Source organism: Arachis hypogaea, chromosome 1 (genome assembly GCF_003086295.3).
Source record: "Arachis hypogaea cultivar Tifrunner chromosome 1, arahy.Tifrunner.gnm2.J5K5, whole genome shotgun sequence".
Taxonomy (NCBI): Eukaryota; Viridiplantae; Streptophyta; class Magnoliopsida; order Fabales; family Fabaceae; genus Arachis; species Arachis hypogaea.
The window spans coordinates 2,992,733-3,015,927 of record NC_092036.1 but is presented as its reverse complement, the minus strand read 5'-3'; the positions used below and the strand labels follow the sequence as shown (position 1 = coordinate 3,015,927).

At 32.5% G+C, this 23,195-nt stretch overlaps 3 protein-coding genes across 4 annotated transcripts; all 3 read left to right on the top strand.

The window, feature by feature from the left end:
* The first annotated feature begins 39 nt into the window (after window positions 1-39).
* Window positions 40-5,038, top strand: LOC112790389 (FBD-associated F-box protein At2g26860). 2 transcript variants are annotated; one of them, XM_025832771.3, is made up of 4 exons: window positions 40-1,100; window positions 1,205-1,351; window positions 1,439-1,746; window positions 2,705-5,038. In XM_025832771.3, the coding sequence occupies exons 1-3, from the start codon at window positions 168-170 to the stop codon at window positions 1,730-1,732; spliced, it is 1,374 nt and encodes a 457-aa protein (XP_025688556.1). In that variant the 5' UTR covers window positions 40-167; the 3' UTR covers window positions 1,733-1,746; window positions 2,705-5,038. The 2 variants fall into 2 exon arrangements, with proteins under 2 accessions (XP_025688556.1, XP_025688565.1); XM_025832780.3 differs by having other exon boundaries at window positions 131-1,100; window positions 4,707-5,038.
* A 6,839-nt stretch (window positions 5,039-11,877) lies between these two features.
* On the top strand, window positions 11,878-15,797 carry LOC112790379 (syntaxin-52). Its single transcript, XM_025832761.2, has 6 exons — window positions 11,878-12,263; window positions 13,678-13,890; window positions 14,186-14,388; window positions 14,484-14,584; window positions 14,682-14,726; window positions 15,419-15,797. The coding sequence occupies exons 2-6, from the start codon at window positions 13,682-13,684 to the stop codon at window positions 15,548-15,550; spliced, it is 690 nt and encodes a 229-aa protein (XP_025688546.1). The 5' UTR covers window positions 11,878-12,263; window positions 13,678-13,681; the 3' UTR covers window positions 15,551-15,797.
* A 1,456-nt stretch (window positions 15,798-17,253) lies between these two features.
* Window positions 17,254-22,815, top strand: LOC112790372 (transcription initiation factor TFIID subunit 6). The gene is made up of 12 exons (XM_025832737.2): window positions 17,254-17,606; window positions 17,786-17,865; window positions 18,302-18,403; window positions 18,502-18,610; window positions 18,923-19,020; window positions 19,105-19,242; window positions 19,362-19,457; window positions 19,739-19,863; window positions 20,541-20,673; window positions 20,860-20,985; window positions 21,096-21,207; window positions 22,209-22,815. The coding sequence occupies exons 2-12, from the start codon at window positions 17,794-17,796 to the stop codon at window positions 22,583-22,585; spliced, it is 1,488 nt and encodes a 495-aa protein (XP_025688522.1). The 5' UTR covers window positions 17,254-17,606; window positions 17,786-17,793; the 3' UTR covers window positions 22,586-22,815.
* The last annotated feature ends 380 nt before the right edge of the window (window positions 22,816-23,195 follow it).

Sequence of the window (23,195 nt, the reverse complement as noted above, 5' to 3'; positions counted from 1 at the left end):
GATTTTAAAGTCCAAATTCCACTCTCTTCCACTCGAAAGGCCCAAGCAAAACCTAACAGCAATGTAAAAAAAAAAAAACTCTTCGAATCCAAATTCAATTGCCATTCAAAGTGGTCTTCCAGTGGCTGCCATTAAGCAAAACCTAACAGCATCCCTTGAGGTTCAAGATGGAGAGGATTGAAAAAAGAAAAATGGACAGGTTTAGTGCCCTACCGGACTCCCTCATCGGCCACATTCTGTCCTTCCTCCCCACCAAAACCGCCGTTTCCACCAGCCTCCTCTCTCGCAGGTGGCGCTACCTCTGGCAGTATCTCCAAGACTTCAACTTCCAACTCGACCGGGAGGAGGAGGAGGAGGAGGACGAGGACGAGGACGAGGAGGAGGACGAGGACTGGTCCTTCATGTACTTTTCTGCTTTCGTAAACGGAGTTCTTGCGCAGCGTAGGAATCGAGACATCCGCAAGTTCCGTCTCTCAAGCAGCTACACAGGTGAAGCCTCGTTCCATGCACGTTCTTTCAATTACTGGTCACTCGCTGCCATTGGACCTCAACTCCAGGACCTTAATCTTTCTTTGTATGCTCCGTATTCAAAGAACTACTTCATGTGGTATCCTTCTCCCAGCGTCCTACGTGGCATCTTCAGTTGTACTTCTCTCATTTCACTCACTTTGGATGGTTTGATATGCGTCAATAAGATATCGTCTGTTCATTTGCCAGCCCTCAGGACCATGAGACTCTCCATCGATACAGCGGTTCCCTTAGACAAGATTTTCTCTGGCTGCCCAGTCCTTGAAGATCTTTATCTCCGTTTTAGGGTAATAAATGTTCCCAAGATAATTTTTCCTAATTCCTTGAAGAGGCTGGAAGTTCATAATTGCAAGTCATCTACACGTATAGAAGTTGAAATTGAAATAGACGCGCCGGCTCTTGAATATCTTACTTTCTTATATCTTGGACTAAGCCAGTTGACTGTCAACAATTTGCACAATGTGAAAGTAGCAGATCTTGATCTCATGGAAGACGATCCTGATTATATACATATGCTTCTAAATGCACTCAACAGAATAAAAAAGCTTCACTTGCGTAGTTGGATAATAGAGGTTGGATATTCAAATCTTATAACATTCTTGTGGATTTGCAATTGTTAATTGTAGCTTTGATCCTATCAATATTATGCTTAATATATGCTTGTCTTCCGCTTCAGTGCATACTTGGTGCCCCAGCTTTTGATTTTCCGGAATTCAGTTGTTTACTTCATTTAGAGCTAGAATGTTTCAATCCGACTCTAATCATAAACCTGCTTTACAAGTGTCCTATGCTTCAAGTTTTCAAGATTTGTAATTATGGGCAGGTTTGTCACTTATTATTTTGTTTGATTTTTTATTCATGATCTGGTATTTCCTTGCATCCTCTTAGCCTTCTTGTACCTTGTTTTCAGATTTGGATTGAGCCAACTGGCGATTCTAGCAGCTGGACACCCCCTACTTGTGTTCCTGATTGTCTTGCATCACAGTTGACAAAAATTGAATTCAAAGGATATAAAGGTTCTAAAGATGAGCTGGGATTCATTGCCTATATCTTAAAAAGTGGCCTTGTTTTGCAAACAGTTACTGTTCATCTTGATTGGCTTAAGAATGAAAAGGGCAAGAGCAAGAAAAAATACAATATCACTACAGAATTGTGTGCCATCCCAAGAGGTTCCAACATGTGCCGAATTGAAATTAAAGACTGACATATTCCCTTCTGGTATGTATACGCACCATCCCTGTCTTTTCTTTATTATTTTTTACTTTGATAAAAACCATCTCTGTCATTTGTGTGAATGTGTCTGACTAAATTAAAGCTGTTATGAATTATTTCTTACTTGTTTCCATGGTGTTTTTCAAGAATAGGATATATTATGAAAAAAATTGATAGATGTGTTCTCATGTGAGAGTCTTATCAAATACTTGTGTAGAAGCTTTGGATAACATTATTTGATTGATTCTGATTTGCAATATTGAGTGACACTGTGAACATACTAGAATTAAATACCAAGAACACACTTATTCGATTCCTTATTGCTGTCTTTGTATGTACTAAGATTCAATTTCATCGTTATGCTTCCAAACTTGTTCATCCTTAAAGTGAATGTTGGAATTTTAACTTTGTTTTTGTTTTCACTTTTCTGTACTCAAATTACATCCATGCTTAATATGTATTCATTCTAATTCAGGATTTTTATTTAGCTAATAGCTATTCAAGTTAGTGATGGGATGGACTTTCTTTTGTGAAATTTTTGTTGTAGAAGCATTGTTGTTTCATAGAGAAAAACTTGCCTTTGCTTTCTTTTTTATTCCCCGTCTTAAATCTTGTGTGGTCGAAGAAGAAATTCTTTTGTCCATTCTATAATCTTTTCCAGGTTAATTTATTTAATGACTTGTGATTAAGGTAAATAGGTTATTCTTAATCTTATTAAACTTTCTAGTTGACTTAAGGGCTTGTGAGTGAAGGTTCTGATTGTAAAGAGCCTTCAACTGGTACATAGATGTGATTGCTTGATTTCATCTCCCTTAGGATAATCAAGAATTTTACCTTTGATACGAAAACGTTTTAAGAGTGTAAAATCTAAGGCAGTTGGAGTTTACATGGTGGCACATGCTTGTTTAGAACTATCAAGAATTCTCATAATGCTTATACTTCTATATGTTCTGTTGTATTCCAGGTTGATTAAGCTGACGATTTCACACATTACACATTTGGTTGACTTGATCTGCCATGGAGGGGATGATAGTCTAATTTCATAGGAAAGTGGGAATGGTACTTGGTTAGTTTAGAGACAAAGTATGCGTGTAAACACTGCAAAATTAATAAATAATTAGTTAATGAATTAATTATTATTCAAAGAAATTAAGAAAATTAAATTTTATAATTTAGAAAAGTAGAAATATTAAAAATACGAATTTTGACACTAATTTTAAAGATTTTAGTCTAAAACCGAACCAACAAATCAAACCAGTTAAATTGAATCCAAACTAGACCCAAAACCCAACTTATAAACCACCAAAAATGAGCTTTCTTCTCTTATATGAAATACGCTGAGGAGAGATTCACCTAAAGAGAAAAGAACCATAACGTCTCCGAAATTCAATCGTCCGTAACTTTTAATTTGGAGCTCCGATTGACGAGCCGTTAGCGGCCACATGTTCGTCTTGAAATTCTCTTCAATTCTATTCGAACAAAGCGTTAAGAAATTTGCATTTCTCACCCATTTCTCTCTCCTCAATTTCGTGATTTTAGAGTTTGGGTATTGAGGAATTGCATAATTTTGATGGTTTAGGTGAACTCTAGTAGCAGATAATCACTGGGTTTTTGTTTAATTAATCTGTGGGTAAAGTAAGAAACTATTAAACCCTTGTGAGTCATTGAATTAGTGAATCCCATGATGATTATAATGATATTGTGTGAAATAGATTGTGTTCTGCTTGACTTGAAGTTCAATTGGGCGGTTTGGAACGAAATCCGGGTGATTAAACTTGAGGAATTGACGTTTGCAAACTTGGGACTTATGAAAAAAAAAAAGATTTTTTAGGTGTTCCGAGCTTTGGGAGGAATCGGCCAAAGTATGGTTTTAGTTTCTTGTAGGTAATGTTTAATGTCACGTGAAAACTTAGGTTAGAAGACCTTAAGATAGGAATGAACTGAATAAATTATTGGAATTGTGTATATGGTATGTGATGAGTGATTCAATTTTAAAAATGGTTCGCTATTAGAGTTGGTTGTTTTCTTGAAAAAGATTTAATATTGGAATTGGTTTGATTTGGAAATAATTTGATACTAGGAATGATTTGAATGACTGAGAGGTGTTTGATTTGGTCGTTGGGACTCTTGAAGGGTGGCAAAAGTCTAAGTTTTAGAGGAGATGTTGTCGAAGTTTTTATGAAAATTGGAGGTTTCGTTTGAAGTGATTATTTAGAAAGATTTGGGTTTAAGGATTTTATGATTTGATTTTGAGTTATTAAGAAAATAATTACGCTTTAAAATTGATTTATTTAGAAAAGAATGAATTAAGTTTTGAGTATGAATTTTTGACTGGGCACTTTAACTCCTCGGGTTCCTCCATGGGTGTATATATATATATATATATATTTGAGCTTGGAGTTTGACTCCATGAAATATTATATTATTGAGTTTGTAATTTGACTCCGTGGATATTATTTTTGAGCTTGGGGATGCGCGCACATAGGGACTGTCTAATGGTTAACTACCAGGACATGTCGGGTTGGCTATATAACTGTCAGATGAGACTCATTATCCATAGGATACACATACATAATGTGCATTTGTATGTTTTATTTGAGTATGCATTGTTTTAGTTTGCTTAATTGCTTAACTCTGCTTATCTCCTACTTGTTCTACTTGCTGTAATTGCATCTCTATTTTCTGAGAGACTCCTCTTGGCAGAGGTGTGAAGGGGTTGTTCCACCGGTGATTCGGAGAAATGGAGGAGACAGAAAACGAAATATTAAGTTAAAGTTAGATTTAGAAATTGAATATTTTAGATAACTTAATTTCTTATTTAGTCGGATTTTTAAACTGAAATCTGAGTGTTGAAATTCTAGAAATGCATCTGGCTTTTTTGAGACATTTTATATTAACTATGTGGACACCTTTACCATGCTGAGGACTTTCGGTTCTCATTCCATATATATTCTATTGTTTTTCAGATGCAGGTCGAGAGGTACATCGTTGAGCGTCTGGAGCCCTCCTTACAAGCAAACAACTATCTCTTGGGCTGTTATATTTTGTTTTAGGCTTAGAATTTTTGCATGTTATATTTTGTATTTTGCCCTCTTAGAGGTTACTTTTGGAGAAACAGGTGTTTTATTTATGTTTTTCGAAAAAACTTTCGGTTTGTATATATATGTATACTCTGGCTGGCCTTAGCTTCACATTTCACAGTTCACAGTTCACAGTTCACAGGTCGAGTCTAGAGTTTGATATTTGTGTTTTGAAATTCTGATCTGTATATTATCTTTTTAGCCTTCTTTTGATCTCACATACCCGTTTTACGATTAACCTTTCGAGTGTGACACGATTTTCTGTTTTCGCTTTTGTTTAGTTTATTCTTTAAGGTTTCTAGATATGAATTTTTTTAACTATATTTATGTACGTAATTTACTTTTAGATGTTCTAATACCTCGTCACCTCTGTTTTACGACTTAAGCGTAAAGTTCTGTGTGGTAGGATGTTACAATGCGCCCCAATCCAACAGGCTATACAGGCAAACGTCCTTCACGTAACTCGTGATTCTGACAGCTAGTTGCTGGTAGAAATTAAAGTTGGGCCTGAAAAAAGGGAGACCTACCCAATCGTATAAAAATAAGAGAAAGGGATTTACTAGTGGCGAATCTTGAAAAAAGATGTTAAGGGGAGTCAAATATATAATTAATTATATATATTATATAAGAGGATTTATATTTAAATTAAATATATTAACTTTTATTTTTATTCATTATAAATTTATAATTACAGTAATAAATTATTAAAAACATTAAGAAATCACAATTAACATAGTAGCATCTAAATTTATAATATATATATATATATATATATATATATATATATATATATATATATTGTCCAAATCAATTTTTTTTAAATATTGAAGATCAATAAAAATTATAAAATAATAAATTTAAAATATAATAAAAAAATTTTACTTAAATTTATGATATATTGTGCAACATATTTTGATAGTAGTAATATAAAAAAATAAAATATTAGACTTATTTTAATATATATATATATATATATATATATGTTTATTGTTTATCTATTTTATAATTTAGTTAAAAAATAAAATTTGTTTTATAAAATATAAAAATGAATAAAATATATAAAATTATTTGTTTGTATTATTTATTATTTTATAGTTAGATTTTATTTAGTTCATTATACTTTAAAAGAATACGGTTATCTTTTTCATTATAAACTTAAAAAATAAAAATAAAAAAGTGAAAATTTGTTGACCTTAAACAAAGGTATATATATATATATATATATATATATATATATATATATATATATATATATATATATATCATTATCTCAATACTAGCCGTCTCATTGTATAGACACTAATTTAAACATTGAAATGTCTTTATAGATGACTTCACCCACCAACCAACCGACAACCCACTGATAGTCTTGATCCGCATTCTAACACTTCACAACCGACCGACTCAAGAATCGCGGAACAACATTAAAACAAAAGATAAGCAAATATAAACATAATTCATAGGATCAAAGCTACAATTAACAATTGTAAATATACAAGAATGTTAATAAGATTTGAATAACACCCTCAATTGTTGAACTATGCAGGTCGAACTTTTTTACTTTGTTGGGTGCATTTAGAAGCTATGTATATAATCAACATCATTTTTAGAAAAATAAGGCTCACTTTCTTAACATACTTGAAACTTGTTTATCTAATATTGCAAATATCAGTGTTAATAGTTTTTTTCTTTTAAAAAATTATCGATTTATCAATATAAGTTATCTTTAGATTTAATCGGTTTATATTTTTATTCTTTTACTTTTATTTCAGTATTTTTTAGTTTTAAATTTTTCCTTGTGAGAAATTAAGGGTGGTACTTATAAATAGGGGTGGCAAACGAGGAAGTCCACCTCGCCCCGCCTCGCCAAAAGCCTGCCATCTAGCGGGCTGGCTCGCCCTACCCTGCCTAGTGAGGGGTCGTAAATTCCTTCCTGCCCCCGCCTGACGGCGGGTTGGCGGGGCAAACTCGCTAAATCTTTATTTTATAAACCATTAAATATTAAATAATGTATATAACTTCACAATCATTTCAATAAATTTATAATTTCTAAAAATATAAAAAATTATAATTTCTAAATTCACAAACATTAAAGTCTTTATAATTATAAATATGTAATAAATGTAATCATAAACCAAATTTTTTGAAACAAAATAATAAAACCAACATTGTCCAAAGCAAAACAAACATTATTGTCCAAAACATCTAATGAACATCTTCAAATTTATAATCAATCAAACATAAAACACTCCAAGTTTATAATCAATCAAACATAAAGTGATAAAACATATAATTAGAACGTCATCAATTATCATCTTCATCTTCGTGTAGATAAATAATATTATAGGAACAAAAAAAAAGGATGGCCCGCCCCTCCCCGCCGAAGCCCACGAATTATGCGGTGCGGGTTAGGCGGGTTTTTAATTTTGACGATTTCAAATTTTCACCCCAGATCGCCTTTTTTTACGGGTTACGCGGGCTGACCCAGCTAGTTTTGGCCTGTTTGCCACTTCTACCTGCAAAAGACTCTATACTTAAGTTAGTAAGGGTTTAAGCAGGTTTTTAGTATATTGGATCTTGAATATACCTGAGAGAATTAGGGCATTTATAATTGTAGAGTTTGTAACCACCCTTTGAAGTAGTTCTACTTTTGATGGTGGATAACCGTTCCCTTTATTGGAGGTTGTTGAGATTTTTCTTCTAGAAGTAGGAGAGAGATTATAGGAGTTAGTTACTTATTCAGATAAGTAGAGCTTGGGATACCGTTGTCGCACCCGACTTCTAATAGGTTAGATGGGAGCCGTTGAGACCCATTTATATGAAATGGGCTTTACTTTTGAGTTTGGCTATGTTTTGGTCCAAGGTATAACAGTGCCCCTACTTGAGATCGAGCTTTTAATAGGTTGGACTCAAGCAACTTAGAAGTTGAAAGAGTCATTTTTAGGTCGGATACTCGACGTAATTTTCTAAAGCTCAACTGTTGTGTCTTTTTGCGTCTTTTTTATGCGAGAGAGAGAGAGAGGGGATAATATTTATATATAAATAATAGAGTTAGAGATAGAGAGATTTAGAGAAAGAGAGAGAGAAATTATATATATATATATATATATATATATATAGAGAGAGAGAGAGAGAAAGAGAGAGAGAGAGAGGAATCAAGAATGAGAATGGCTTGAGGGAGGCTGGAAAACTATTGTGGATTGAAACGACCCCGTTTTATGAGAATCGACCGGGTTTCGATTCGGTTTGACTGGTCAGAAATTGGCCGATTCAGTAGTTTGCAGACAATTTTTAGATTGATGGTTTTTAACTTTAAACTGAATTGTATTAGTGTCTGATTCGCGGTTGGACTACTTCGACTTGCTGGTCCGATCCGATTTTCAGTAATTAACATTAATACTAATTAAAAGTAATCTATTACATATTTCTAATTTTACAACCAAAATGTGTCATATTTCACTTTTTATTGTAATTGAAATCAAATCTTTCCCTCCAAAATTAAGGAATTCTCCCATCCTCCTTTCTAATTTTCCAACCAAGATGTGTCACATGCCACTCCCTCATTGTAATTGAAATCAAATCTTTGCATCCAAAATTAAGACTTCTCCCCTCCTCTCTACTAATTTTACAACCAAAATGTGTCACATGTCACTCCCTTATTGTAATTAAAATCAAATATTTTTCTCCAAAATTAAAGAGTTCTTCCTTCCTCCCTCTTTCTTTTTCTATCTCTCTTATATCTTCAACCATTCTATCTCTTTTATATATTATTATCAATGACTAATTACGAATTTGACAATCAAAATATGCAACTTGACATCCTTTAATTGCATTAAAATTAAAATATTAAAATTAAAATTGAAATTAAAATATATCTATATTATATATTATATATTACTATCTTATTTAATAACCAAATGTGTCACATGACATTCTCTTATTAAAATTGAGAGAAAATATTTTCTTCCAAAATTAATAAACTCCCTTCCTAAATTCTCTCGTCTACCTCTCTCCATTTTCCTATTTCTCTCTACTATTTTTACTCTATATATAATTTATATTTTATATTAGTAATTTGACGTCATCCGATATTTTTTATTATAATTAAAATAATTTTTTTCTTCCAAAATTAATATAAACTCTCACTCTCATTCTTCATCTTTATCTTTCTCTCTATTTTCTCTTATTCTCTATTTTTTCTACCTTTTTATTCTAAAAAAATAAAATTAAAAAATAATATAATTCAAATAAAATTATTAAATACATATTTTTTTGTTTTTTACTTAGTTTTAAATTTTTACCGCTTTTCTTTTTAATCTATATTTTCATTTCTCTTCTTTCAAATATATATTACATATAATTTGGAGAGAATACTAATGTTATAATTAAAAGTTAGAATCATGATTTAATTGTTTAAAAAAAATTAATTTTGAGTTAATTTTATAACTATCAATATAATTTTTTATGCTAACATCTAATTATATTTTTTATGCAAGAGACTTAACACCTAATTATACTTTTCCATATAAAAATAATAATTAAGAATCTTATTATATAATTTTTTATTTACAGAGAGACCTTGGTCTTCTTAATCCGAGACTTTTGTCAATTTATGACTTTTTTTGTAAGTAGTTTGATTCTATAAATCTTTTGTACTATGCATAATCTATACTGTCAGGACAAAGTGGATCGAAGTTTTAAAAAATTTATCAAAAAAGCTCTATATCCATGTAATTTTTTCATCCAAGCTATCCAAGTAACTTCAATCAGACGTGCCTCCCCAACCTCCTTACGCGTTTGTTATACGCGCGCCTCATATAACGTAAACCTTATTCTTTTCTCGCGTTTTCGTTCTTCTTCTTCTTCTTCTTCTCTGTTCACATTCTTCATTATTGATTTGCATTGAATTCAACGTAATAAGCTCCGTCATTCTTCTTCGATCTACACTTCTGAATGGAAACAATGAATGATTCAACTTCAAATAAGTTGAATGAGGTTATTACGTTGAGAGAGCTAGGAAATAATTGATGCACGCTATCACAATAATCTTAAACACTGAACAAAGTAAAAGGAGGCCACCGAACCGAACAACATTCATTTGGTGAATCAAAATCACAAAGGCCACCGAACTGAACAATTTTCATGTGGTGAATAAATGGTGATCAACTTTCAATCAACAAGAATAGTATTTCTCCTCCTCTTTCTCCTCATCTTTTTTCTTTCAAATTTGGACACGTAGGTTTTTCTTCTGCTGCTTCTTCGTGCACGCAGATTCCTTCTTCTTTCATTATAATCATCACTAACAACACCAACATTTTGCTCGGTTAAGTGGAGTTACTCATTTTGATTCACTTAATTGTTAATGTATTCAGTTGAGTCATTGTGCATGCAGAAATATTTTTCTTATTGATTGAATGTTTATCACCAACATTGTCTTCTAGTAGAATTGACGGAGCTGAAGACATAAGTAACTAACGGAATTAATTGTTAGGAACCAATCAAGTAATTAATTTTAGTTGGAGACTAAAGTGTCGGGTCCAAAATTCTTTGAGGACTAAAATGGATAAATACTCTTTATTTTAATTGTAATAAAAACATATCGGATGACACATTTTGATTTGTCAAATTACTAATATAAAATATAAAATATAAATTATATATAAAGTGAGAGGGCTAGAGAGAAATAGAAAAAAAGAAAAGAGACAGATGAGAGAATTTAGAAAGGAAATTTATTAATCTTGAAGAAAAATATTTTCTCTTAATTTTAATAAGAGATGTGACATATTTGGTTATTAAAATAGTAGGCCTGTTACACATATAAGTCTTTTTGGCTTACAAGTCTTACAAGTCCAATAAACACACATGCATTACACTTAATTAACGCATTACACACTTCCACATTCAAGAGTAAATAAAACGCACGTTATTCAACAACTTCCTGTTTCTAAAGCGCGCTACTCACCATGCATTATGAACGACTCTTCTTCTTCTTCCTCCATGAAAACAATTTTCTTGCCAAATTTGAAGATAATGGAACTTCAGAAATACACCCAAACGATTACAAAAATACACCCCAACGATTACAGAAATACACCCAAAGGATTATAGAAATACACCCAAACGGTTACAGGAATTCACCCAATGATTATAGAAATACACACAAAGAATTACAGAAATACACCCAAAGGATTACAAAAATACACCAAAAAGATTTAAGAAATACACCTAAAATTCGTTGAAGTGCACCTTATGCATATTTCATAACTATTTCTCTTTCTCCTTCTCATCTTCTGCTGCTTCTTTTTCTTCAAAAACGATTTCAGAGCTTGATGTAAAAAAAATAGAAATCGAGAATAACGAAGAAAGAAAACAGAGAGAAAAGCACGTAAATGAAGAAGAAGAACAGAAAGAGGAAGAAGAACGTGCAGCAAGAAGAAGAAGAAGGAGAGAAAAGGCAAGAAACGAAAGAAAAGAAGAAAAAGAGGAAGAGGAAGAAGAACGAGAAAGAGAAAGCAAGAAACGAAAGAAAAGAAGAAGAAGAACTGACATTGGTAATCGGCCTAAAGCAATTTGATTATAATTCAAAGAGAAGGCAAGAAACGAAAGAAAAGAAGAAGAAGAGGAAGAGGAAGAAGAAGAAGAACATAGACCTTGCATCGCGTTTTTGGGGTTTATTCGTTAATTAACTTATAAAGCATACAAGCCCTAATGACTTGTATGCAGAACTTTTCTCTTAAAATAGATAGTAATATGTAATATATAATATAGTTATATTTTAATTTTAATTTTAATTTAATACAATTAAAAAATATCATGTTGTACATTTTAATTGTCAAATTTATAATTAGTCATTAATAATGATATATAAAAGAGATAATGTGGTTAAAGGAATGAGAGAGACAGAGCAATAGAGAGGGAGAATGAAAAAATGATATGTGCTATAATTTGGTCATAAAATTAGTAAAGAGGAGGAGAAAATTTTTAAATTTTATAAAAAAAGATATAATTTTATAAAATTAGTGATGTATAATAGATTTATCGTCTATTTGAAAGTGAAAATCAATTCATTTTTGTTTTTATTTTTAACAAATACTGATTTAGTTCCACCTAAGCAAGCAAGCACCCGGGGGTAATGGAGTAAAAGACAAACACATACACAATACAACAATCAGCGTAACGCAAGTGGGGCGGACACCAAAAACGACGCTGTGCAGAGCGACCTTTTCGGCTTTCTTAACATCGCGACGTAGACGACGACTCTGTCCGACGAAACGGTTACGCTTTAGTGCTCCTTCCTGGTGCCGCTCTTGTACGCTACTTTCCTTTGTACATCGCCATCTTCCCGAGAAACGACGTCGTATCCTTCACCCTCCATCGGAAGAAAACCCGATTCCTTCCTCTTAATTCCGAAACCCTACTTATAATTCGTCCCAAATTTAGTAGGTATAAGCGAGTTCCCTTTACGATCCTTTCATAGTTTTGTCAAATTCGATTTTCTCTTCAATTTTTCTGAATTGTAATTTGAGCGCTGCTGGATGACCTTTAATTCGCCGGGATTTCGTGTTTTCGTGTCTGATTTTGATGTGTGTTTTGAAATTTCTTTAGGAATCATGTATTTTGTGAAATTTTGATGTTTGAGTTTGTTATGTTTATTTGTATCCAATGCCGGGTGAATTTTCTGATTTTGTTGTCCCTGTTCTGTGATCATGAGATGAGCTTAAAGGATTCTTTGTGCTGTTTGTTATTACTTGATTTTTTTTAAAAGAACATAAAATAAAATGCTTGGAAATTCCGAGGTTCACAGCAACCGTGGTTTGGATTTGAAATTGAGGGAACTGTTGCTGAGGGAATTAGTCACCATTTCTGTGGAGAATTGAAAGTTTGATCGGGGTAAGAATTATGTGGGTGATGGTACTGGGTTGCCGGAGTGCTGCTAAATGTGACGGTTGACTAATTGTTTGTAGAGATATAATGGTGGAAAATGAGGGAACATGTGATGGGATTAGCTAATGGGTGCACTTGTTACAAGATGAAAGGTTTTAATTTTTACTGCTTTCAATGTTTGTTTTATCAATTGTTCAAATGTTTTGGCAAGTAGGACGCACACCCATATGGGAAGAAAACCCTGGTTGCTATTCTGTTTGTTTGTGACATGTTTTTGGCCACTCTTTTTCCTTTTTGTTTTTTCTTCATTCGGTCCAAAGTGTGGCTCTTTGGACTTTTGAGGGCTAAAATTCAGGATGAATTATTAAGGATTTTGCTATTTTCCAGCAATTGTTTCTTCCAATGTATCTTTTTCCGCCAACATTGTTTATTGTTTTGTTCCCTCTATGTGCGTGCCTGCACTGGTGTTTATCAGGTATGCAAAAGTATAAGATACCCGTTTGTAGTGTAATGTTTCTTTCTCTCTATCTTAGTAAGTTTCTTTAGCTGGGGAAAAACCATGCATATCTTCTCAGTCAATGTTGTTGGCACATGAATTATGATCTCCAAAATATTAGTTGGCCGTATATATTTCTAGTGAGTGGAAAGCCCTTTTACATTTGGTGTGATGTATGCAAAGGGAACATTTCATATATATATTTGAGTGCTGAGTGCTTGCCCTGAGGCAGCTGAGTAGGTAGGAAGCTAAGAGTGTTAAATTAAAAAAAGTGGGCGTAACTATAACTTGACATATTTTAATATGTATGAAGGTATTGGTTTTACAAGGTTCTCTTAACGGTTAAACTTTAATATTTGTTAACAGTGAGGGCTGAAAAGGTTAATTATCTTATTAGAATAAATGAATTTTCGCTGATGATTTATTCAATAAAAATCGTCTGGCAATGGCTTTTTATTCCATTTCACTTATTTTCAGACCAATGGCATCGTCATCAGACTCATGGATGAAGGAATATAATGAAGCAGTGAAACTCGCCGATGATATCAATGGCATGATTTCTGAGCGGAGTTCATTATCCACATCTGGACCAGAAGCTCAGCGTCATGCATCTGCTATAAGAAGGAAGATTACTATCTTAGGGATCAGACTTGATAGCTTGCAATCCCTTTTATCTAAAGTCCCTGGAAAGTGAGTGTTCGGCTGTTGTTTATGCTAATTAAGGAAGATCTTGCTATTACAGCAAAGAAACTAGGACCTGAAATACTGTACTGCAATTGTCCAGTACATTTTTAAGGGTTGTCCTGATCTTAAATATTTATTTCTTAAGATTTGTTTAGTTGCATTGTAAAAGTTATGTGATAATAGCATAAGGTAATATGTATTATCAGTCATTCATTGTCTTCTTTTCATCTGTAAAGTGTCAAGTTATATGATGAAGTTGCTTTATTGATATCTGATGCTTTCACTTCTCAATGATGCACAGATCTGAGAAGGAGATGAATCGCCGCAGGGAAACACTTACAACTTTGAGGTCAAAAGTTAACCAAATGGCTTCAACACTGAACATGTCAAACTTTGCAAATAGGGATAGTTTATTTGGTCCTGAAATAAAACCAGATGCAATGAGCAGAACTGTTGGCCTGGATAACAGTGGACTCGTTGGACTTCAAAGGCAAATTATGAAAGGTTACTTAACTTGAATTGTTTGAAATTGAAATATAATATCTGTAATCTGTAATTTGGAATTTAGATCTTGATTTGGGGGAGTGGTGTTCAAGCAGAGCAAGATGAAGGCCTTGAAAAATTGGAGGAGACTGTTGTAAGTACAAAGCACATTGCATTAGCAGTGAATGAAGAGCTGAGTCTACACACTAGACTAATTGTATGCTACTTTCCTATGTTAAATTTCTTTTTTCTTGTTTCTCACAGACCATTTTCTCCTTTCCTTTCTAAAATTGAATATTCTCTTCCTGTGCTAGGATGACTTGGACGAACATGTAGATGTTACAGATTCTCGTCTAAGGGTAACACTCCTTTAACTTTATTAGAACCATATCTCCCGTTTGGGCATATAAAAATGGAATGTTCTCAATGTTTACAATATGCTCAGTCAGTTAAGCTCTTGCAATAGTAATATCCGCTTTGTGCTCTTTAGGGTCAATATTTTCATGTTTATAAATTCCTTAATTTTGGTGGCATAAATCTGTGAGTTAAGTTGTTGATAGGACCCTTGTTGGATACTTTCATTGGACGTATGAAGTTTTTATTTTTATTATTCTTTTTTTTTTAATATAGTTAGTCTTTAATATTTGTTTGGTATGTAATATACTTTACATTATATGCTTCAAATGTGGACCAGTAGGGTTTTGTGGTTATTGTAAAACTCTTTTTTTTTCTAGCACTAATCAATTTGTGTATTATTTCACAATGTGAAGAAAAAAAATAATATATGCCCTTGGCCAGTGTTTCAAAATTTCAAATGCATGAGCAAAACTAGATGAAAATAACTTGTTCTATTTTATGTGGCTGCATGTTTCCTGCATGGCTGCATGCATGCCTACCATTTTTGATTTTCCAATGGTATCTTCTCTTTTACTTTTTAAAGCTCCAAATCCCTCTAAATTCTAATATCTTTTCTTAGAACAGGGAAACATCAATATTTCACCACTCTTTTGTAAGTTGTAACTCATCATTTCTGTTTATCTTGTGTTAACAGCGTGTCCAGAAGAACTTGGCAGTTTTAAACAAACGTACCAAGGGTGGTTGCTCCTGCTTGTGCATGCTTTTAGCAGTGGTTGGGATAGTGGTTTTGGTGGTTGTGATATGGTTGTTGGTCAAATATTTGTAGACACAAAAATACCCTACTTATAAAGCTTTTCCTTTCTTCTTGTGTGTACTGAAACAGCATAATCAAGTTTCTTTGATTCTTGGTGTCTTGAAATGGCATTGTATCTCAATTTTCGTTTTTCTAAGTGGTTGATGTCTGGGTTTTCTTACTTGTAAAAATATGAGCTTCCTATGTGACAGATTGCTCGTGTGCAAAGAGAATATTAGTGCCACGTATTGCCTATCAATCAAAATCTAATGCTTCATCAGTTCCAGCTTCTTTGTACTTCTGAATCCGAATTTCATACTCGTGTTTTGGTTATATAAATACTTAATTTTTTAATGAATAGTATAAAATATTTTATACATTTGATTAATTATATTTGATTTTTTTTAAATGATCATCTATGCTATTAATATAAAAGGTCACTATCTTTTTTGATTAACAACGGGGCTAAACGTCCAAAAAGGAGAAAACTAACCAAAAACTATTTTGGAGTGAACCGTTCCTACAACATCAGTAAAAAAATGTAAGAAAATACAAGGTAGCAATGAAAAAAGAAATAACAACCATAGCTTAAACTATGACCAAAAGATGCTAATTTAAAAGGTTATTATCTTTGTTGATATGACATTATGTATTTATATTAAAATTAATTTTATATATACTTAGTAAATTCATATCCATAAATATATAATTATGATGTGTATGCTTATAAATCTTAATCAAATTATTATAAATCTAAGCACTATTTATAAAATAAACAAATTATAATGCTCGCGCAATATGCAAGTAATTAATAGTAAATGTTCTTAAAAGCACTAATTTTTAATAGATTTAGCTAAAATTTGAAATATAATTTATTTCAATCTTTTATCTCGTGAGGAAAAATATTATATGATAAAATATTATATTTTATAATATTATTTAAAAAAATAAAAGATTTATACTCTAAAATAAGTTTCTAGAGCATATGGTAAGATTATGGGTTAAGTATTGTTTTAGAATTTATGATTGTAAGTGAAAAATTAAAAATTGAAATCATTCTTAAAATTTTTATTTTCAAAATCATCACTAAAGATTATCAATTTAAAAAGATTATTTATTTTATAAAAGATTACCAATTAAAATTTTTTTTAGAAAATCAGAAAGATCAAATTTTCAATATATTTATTATAAAATTTTTAAACTTTTTATTAATAACTTTAAAATAAATTGATTATTTATTGATATATATTTTTTATTATTTATCTCGTTTATAATATTAAAAAGATAATAGTACACATATCCCATTGTCACTTCTAAATAGTATAATTTAGATCAATTTTAAAACTAAAATTGATATAATTTATTATTATTTAGATAATATTAATTTGATTTTTATTTAATCCAATTTTATTTAAATAAAATTGATTTGAATCTATTTTTTAATTTAATCCGATTCAAGTTATCGCGATTTAGATTGAATTAGTTTATATTTTGTCTAAACGTTAAAGTTTTAGAAGTTTTGAAATTTAAAATATTTAAATTATTATAAATAATAATAAAAAATTAAATGTTTTTAAAAAATATATCAGTAAATAATCAATTTAATATATTTATTTTAAAAAATCTATCTTTATGAACACATTTTTATTTATATTTGAAAAAATAAAGCAAAATTACCTCTCCAAATTCCAAACCTTCCTGGAGGAACAAAATTACCCCAATACCATGGTATAAGTATGTAATGTAAGTTGTAACTTTGAATCAAGTTGCAAAACTTAAAGAACGTGATATTTACGGGGATATTGGAAACAAAACCTTACAGGACCGAACCCAGTTTGAGTTACTACTTCGTATGCTTATCGATATCAAATTCCACACCTTCTTCTGCTCTCAAATTGTGCTTTTTTGTTCATAACTACAACCGTTCTCTGCTCGCATTGAAATCTGAGAGAGAGAGAGAGAGATGAGCACGGTCCCAAAAGAAACGATCGAAGTGATAGCACAGAGCATTGGCATCACGAATCTGTCCCCTGATGTTGCCTTCGCTCTCGCCCCCGATCTCGAGTATCGAATTCGCGAAATCATGCAGGTCCCTCTCATAAACCTCCCCCCTTTCTCTTTGTTTTCTTTCATTATTATTGCAAAAATGTGCTTCCTGTTTTGTTCAAAATTGTGCAATTTCAATACTCCGTTTAAAATTGAACCTTTTTCTTCTCTTTTCTTTTTTCCTCCTCTATCGTATGCACTTGTTGATTTTGGATTGTACAGGAGTCCACATGCGTCACTCAAAGAGAACTATTCTTACAGCAGATGATGTTGATAGTGCACTTGCATTGAGAAATTTAGAGGTAACCTTGCTTTACTCTTTTTGTGATTAATTTTCATTTCAAATTTTGTAATATTTATATCTTTTTAGGCTTGTTTTGATTTGGTGAGATTACTCTTCAATACAATCATACATTTTTTCACACAGTAAACTTTTTCGTTTGGTACTCAAGTTGGAGCATGTTAAGCTTTGATAGTGCGCCTATTAAGAGATGCTTTTTTGAAATTACCATGTCTCTTAGTATAGGCATGTGTTGGTATGGCAGGTTCATATTTTGATCTTGCTTTAAAACGGTTAGGGTGGCAAAACACTTCTGCTTGACTTGCTTTTTGTTAAGGTTAAAATTGACATAATTGGTGCCAAATCACTTCTTCACCCAGCTTGTTTAAAAAACTTTTCATTTGATTTTGTTTTCATTTTGCTTATTATGCTTATTGTTCTTTATATTTATGTATCAGCCAATATATGGTTTCACCTCTAACGACCCTCTGCGGTTCAAAAGAGCTGCTGGACACAAGGATTTGTTCTACATTGATGACAAAGATGTGGAATTTAAAGATGTAAGATATTACTAGGTATATAAATGCTGCTATTGTGAAAGTAGTATTTGAATTGCTTCCTAATATTATGTTCTTACACTTTCCCCTTATTTGAATAGCTGATTGAAGCACCATTACCAAAAGCTCCGCTTGATACATCAATTACCAGTCATTGGCTGGCTATTGAAGGTGTACAACCTGCGATTCCTGAGAATGCTCCAGTTGAAGGTATTTTTCTAGTGATTAAACTGAAGTCACATCTTTTGTATAATAGGTTACCATTTGCCTCATAATGATCTGCTACTTAGTAAGCCTACCTGCTGGATTAATGATCTGCTACTCTGAATTTTGTTCTCTTCAACAGCACTTTTTATTTTGTTAGGTTTAAATGGTTTGTCATAGATGTGATTTATGATAGGAAATATGATGTATGATCCATATAGATTGCTTCACCTAGAGGGAATGGATTTGCTGTCTGTTGTATTGAAAGGCTTGATTTTCGCAGCATTGACATTTTTGCTTTTACCATGTTACTTGCAGCTCCCACAGAAATAAGAAAATCGTCTGAGTATAAGGAAGATGGGATTCCAGTTGACATTAAATTACCTGTTAAACACGTAATAACAAAGGAGCTTCAGGTATACACTATTTTATGGTATGTTTTGATTGCTTTTCCCCCTTATTGGTAAACTTCAACAATTTTGTTTTTTCTTCTTCTGCAGCTTTACTTTGACAAAATAACTGAGCTAGTTCTAAATAAGCCTGCTTCTATTCCCTTTAGAAGGGCACTAATTAGCTTGGCAACAGACATGGGACTCCATCCTTTGGTTCCTTATTTCTCACGCTTTGTAGCTGATGAGGTACTTACAAGTTTATATCAGGGACATTCTTTTTTGGTTAACCTTTGAATGATATAGTCATATCTTAAAAAAGAGACTTAAACACTCTTCTTTAATATTTTTTCCCAATATCATAACAGGTGGCACAAAACTTGCATAATTTAACACTTTTATTTGCCTTGATGCGTCTTGTCCGGAGCATTCTACAAAATCCTCACATACATATAGAACTTTATGTAAGTATGCTGTTATTGAAAATGTCTTCACATCTGTAATTTATCAACTTCTGAAGATTGCTTCCATGCTAATATGACAAACTCATGGTATCGTGAACTGGTTCAGCTTTCCTTATTTTAATGAATTAATAGAGTAATAACAAACACCATTTTGGATGCTTAACTGAAGCAAAGACTGAAGGGAAGTTATACCTTCCTGAACCTTGAGCTATAACTGCAGTTATATGTCCTCTTACTTATTGTATTTCCTAATTCTGTTCTTTTTCATTTAATTCTGCTAGTTACATCAATTGATGCCACCTATCATTACCTGTGTTGTTGCAAAAAGGATTGGAAACAGACTATCTGATAATCACTGGGAGCTTAGGAACTTCAGTGTTAATCTTGTTGCTTCAATATGCAAAAGGTTACCTTCTTTCTATTAAACGATGGCGATCTAGATCACCACTATATTAGAACTCCTTTAAACATAATGTTCAACTGATTGTTCCCGGCCATTGTTATCCCCCTTGATCACCATTATTGCACATTTTTTTTCCAATTTGTATATAGTTATTCCGTAGTACAATGACCAGGAGCAACTAGAAAGTCCAGTGATAAAATGCTTACTTTGGTTTCTCTGTTCAATATGGTTTCATTGTTTAGATCTGAATAGTTCTGGTTTTGAATGCTATTTCTTGTTGTTGTTGAGCTGTTAGTTATATAATTAGATTCAAATGGAACACTATATCTAGATGACTCCAAGTTAACTGCCTCTATTGAATAGTCAATGACCAGAAGAACTGTAGGTGATAGGTCCTTGACATGCTTTGCAACTTGTTAATTTAAGATTGTGCCTTGGAAGAAACATGAATTCTTTTCTTACACCCTTTCATCATTGCACTGGTTAGGGTGACCCTGTGCACAAGGTTACTACCTACGCACAACTTAACCATTGCATGTGGAGAGGTTGTCTAGTGGTCGGCCATGGGTTATGTAAATAGTGAAGTTGTAATGATAGTAAACAAGAAAATTTTGATCCTGTATGTTATGTATCATTTTCTATTTTGTAATATCACTTCCCTAATCTGTGAAATTTTACAGATTTGGGAATGTTTATCATAATCTTCAGCCACGAGTGACAAAGACTTTTCTTCATGCATTTTTGGACCCAACTAAAGCTCTACCTCAGCACTATGGTGCAATTAAAGGAATAGCAGCTCTTGGATCAAGACTGGTATCTTCTTAGCTCTGCTTTTCATACGAACATGATACCTTTTTACCATCCATGTTGTTGTGCACAACAGCAGCAAAATATTACTTCTCTATCTATGGGGTCAAATGGATGAACTTCATTTTTTTTTTATTTAGAACTAGTTATACTTGTGCCAACCGATGCATAATTCTTCTTCGCTTTGAATAGGTTCGCTTGTTTATACTTCCAAACCTTGAGCCATATTTGCTTCTCCTCGAGCCGGAAATGCAACCAGAGAAACAGAGAAATGAAACAAAGAGGCAGGAAGCATGGCAAGTATATGGGGCCTTGTTGGTGAGTTGTGACGTTTTAATATATATATATACCTTGTTTTTGTATGCATTAATATATTTGTTTCCCAGAAACATCTCTTTAGCTAATTACCTTGGTCATAAACCTTTCAGTGTGCTGTTGGACAATGTATGCATGAAAGGGCCAAAATCTTCAGCAATTTGCTCTCTCCTTCAACACGTGCTTCTTCTAGACCCAATGGAAAAGCCATGATTGCTATGTCAAGTATGACTTCACTTTGCTGCAATGAGATTTATATTGCTGTTTCAAAATAATGCATGTCCTTTCTTAAATGGATGAATTTGATAAGTTACTTTGTGTGCATACCTTTCGATGCATCTTGTATGCTTTGGTTTCCTCTCATTTTAACTTTTCAATTTTTAATTCTTGAAAGAAATACAAACTGAAGGGGGGTAATTGCAGGGCTGATAGTGGAAAATATTTTCTTCTTGATAGAAGATAATGAACAAATGTATTGTAGGTAAAAAGAAAATGCGACAGATCTTACTAGAAATCAGCTAGTTAATACCCCATGATTCGAAATAGATTATGTGAAATAAGTATGAAGTATGAACTAATAAAAATAGTATGAACAAATATGTTTTCATTATGTAGGTTAGTAATATACATTTTTGATAAAAGTACAAAACACACGAAGCTTGTGTGAAAATACACAAATCTCATCCATGAAATTTAATCCTCTATTTTATCCACATTCCAAACACACCAACAAACAAGAAAACCTTGTCTCAGAAGGTGGGTTTGGCTACATACATACCCAATACAATTAGTGTTAATTTTCACGGGTTTAGAGCAACAATAAGAAGTCAAAATTATCTATAATGTAAGACTATTTTTGGAAAATCGTAGTACACAACCTTAGATTGAAATCCTTAATATTGTAAGATGTGTTATTCTACTGTTGGACTTTCACTGATAGCTCATGCATTCAATTAAGTGATATCTGAGTCTTGTTGCATGTCTTGAATCTTCACGTGTTGAATTCCCTTATGTCCAAACTTTTCATTGCCAAAATAGGAGATACAAGTTAATTGCAGTTTGCATTAGAAGCATGAGTTTCCAACTTTGTGCTCTTGTATGACTAGAAAGGTCTCCATGGAAAAAAGTTGACTTTTTGGCACCCATGTTTTCTTCAACTACATATTTACAGTGTAACCATTACTGTGATAGTTATGCTCTATATTTTGACCTTTCGATTAATGAAGGCAAACGTAAAGCCAGCACAGAAAACCTAATGCAGCAGCAGCAACCTCCATTGAAGAAACTTGCCACGGATGGCCCCGGGGGTGTGGTACCAATGAACTCCATGTCTGTTGACATGCAAATGCAAGGGTCAGCAGGTGCATTTTCGACCATGATGGGGGTTCCAAATGTCGGCGTGTCATCGATGGCTCGGCAGATATCTAATGACAACACAATGGGGAGAGAGGTTGGCGGTCAACAATCGAAGGTATCTTCCATTCTCGCTCAAGCCTGGAAGGATGACATTGATGCAGGACAATTACTGTCATCAGTGTATGAATTATTTGGTGAAAGTTTGTTATCCTTTATTCCAAAAGCTGAAGCAGGTGTATTTTTGTAACACAAATTGGAGTACTGGTTTTTGTTTTGTATCATTGTATCCTTGTATGTGAAAAAAGTTTATTTAACTTGGTGAGGTGTCATATGTTATTTAGTGCTGAAGAAATTATCATAAGCTAGAATAGAAACCTGTATTTAATTTTGCTAATACTGAAATTCATGGAAAAATTATGTAAGCTTCTCAGAGTTTTTCTTAATGACTTATTTATCATAGATTCTATTATATTCTAACCACATTGCTTTGTATGTTCTGAAATGGTAACATGTTTTCTTTCTGGTTTCTGAGGTGCAATCAATAATGTTATAACTTATATAAGTGCAAAATATTTACAGTTAATCGTCGATTATGGGCAATCTTTTTCGCAAAAGATGCGATCTCTTATTCATTTCACTAGATAAAACCAACCGTTAAAGGTATCTTCTACTCAGATTAATGTTTATTATTTTCATCGTTTACCTAATTACCTATACTTTTTCTTTCATCTTTGTTATCAGGCAAAGAATTTGAAGCCAATTGAAATTACCTTAATTCCAAAATGTTGTTTAAGTCTTTAAGAAAAGATTTTAAAATTTTATTTTTTCCTAATTTTAATTTTTTTTTCAAAAAGAAA

Coding starts and splice junctions, on each gene's coding strand:
- LOC112790389 (XM_025832771.3), top strand. CDS start 168: ATGGAGAGGATTGAAAAAAGAAAAATGGACAGGTTTAGTGCCCTACCG. Junction 1,101..1,204: donor TGCGTAGTTGGATAATAGAG/GTTGGATATTCA, acceptor CTTCCGCTTCAG/TGCATACTTGGTGCCCCAGC. Junction 1,352..1,438: donor AGATTTGTAATTATGGGCAG/GTTTGTCACTTA, acceptor CCTTGTTTTCAG/ATTTGGATTGAGCCAACTGG.
- LOC112790379 (XM_025832761.2), top strand. CDS start 13,682: ATGGCATCGTCATCAGACTCATGGATGAAGGAATATAATGAAGCAGTG. Junction 14,389..14,483: donor TCAAAGGCAAATTATGAAAG/GTTACTTAACTT, acceptor GTGTTCAAGCAG/AGCAAGATGAAGGCCTTGAA. Junction 14,585..14,681: donor GTCTACACACTAGACTAATT/GTATGCTACTTT, acceptor TTCCTGTGCTAG/GATGACTTGGACGAACATGT.
- LOC112790372 (XM_025832737.2), top strand. CDS start 17,794: ATGCGTCACTCAAAGAGAACTATTCTTACAGCAGATGATGTTGATAGT. Junction 19,458..19,738: donor ACATACATATAGAACTTTAT/GTAAGTATGCTG, acceptor TAATTCTGCTAG/TTACATCAATTGATGCCACC. Junction 20,674..20,859: donor CAGCTCTTGGATCAAGACTG/GTATCTTCTTAG, acceptor CGCTTTGAATAG/GTTCGCTTGTTTATACTTCC.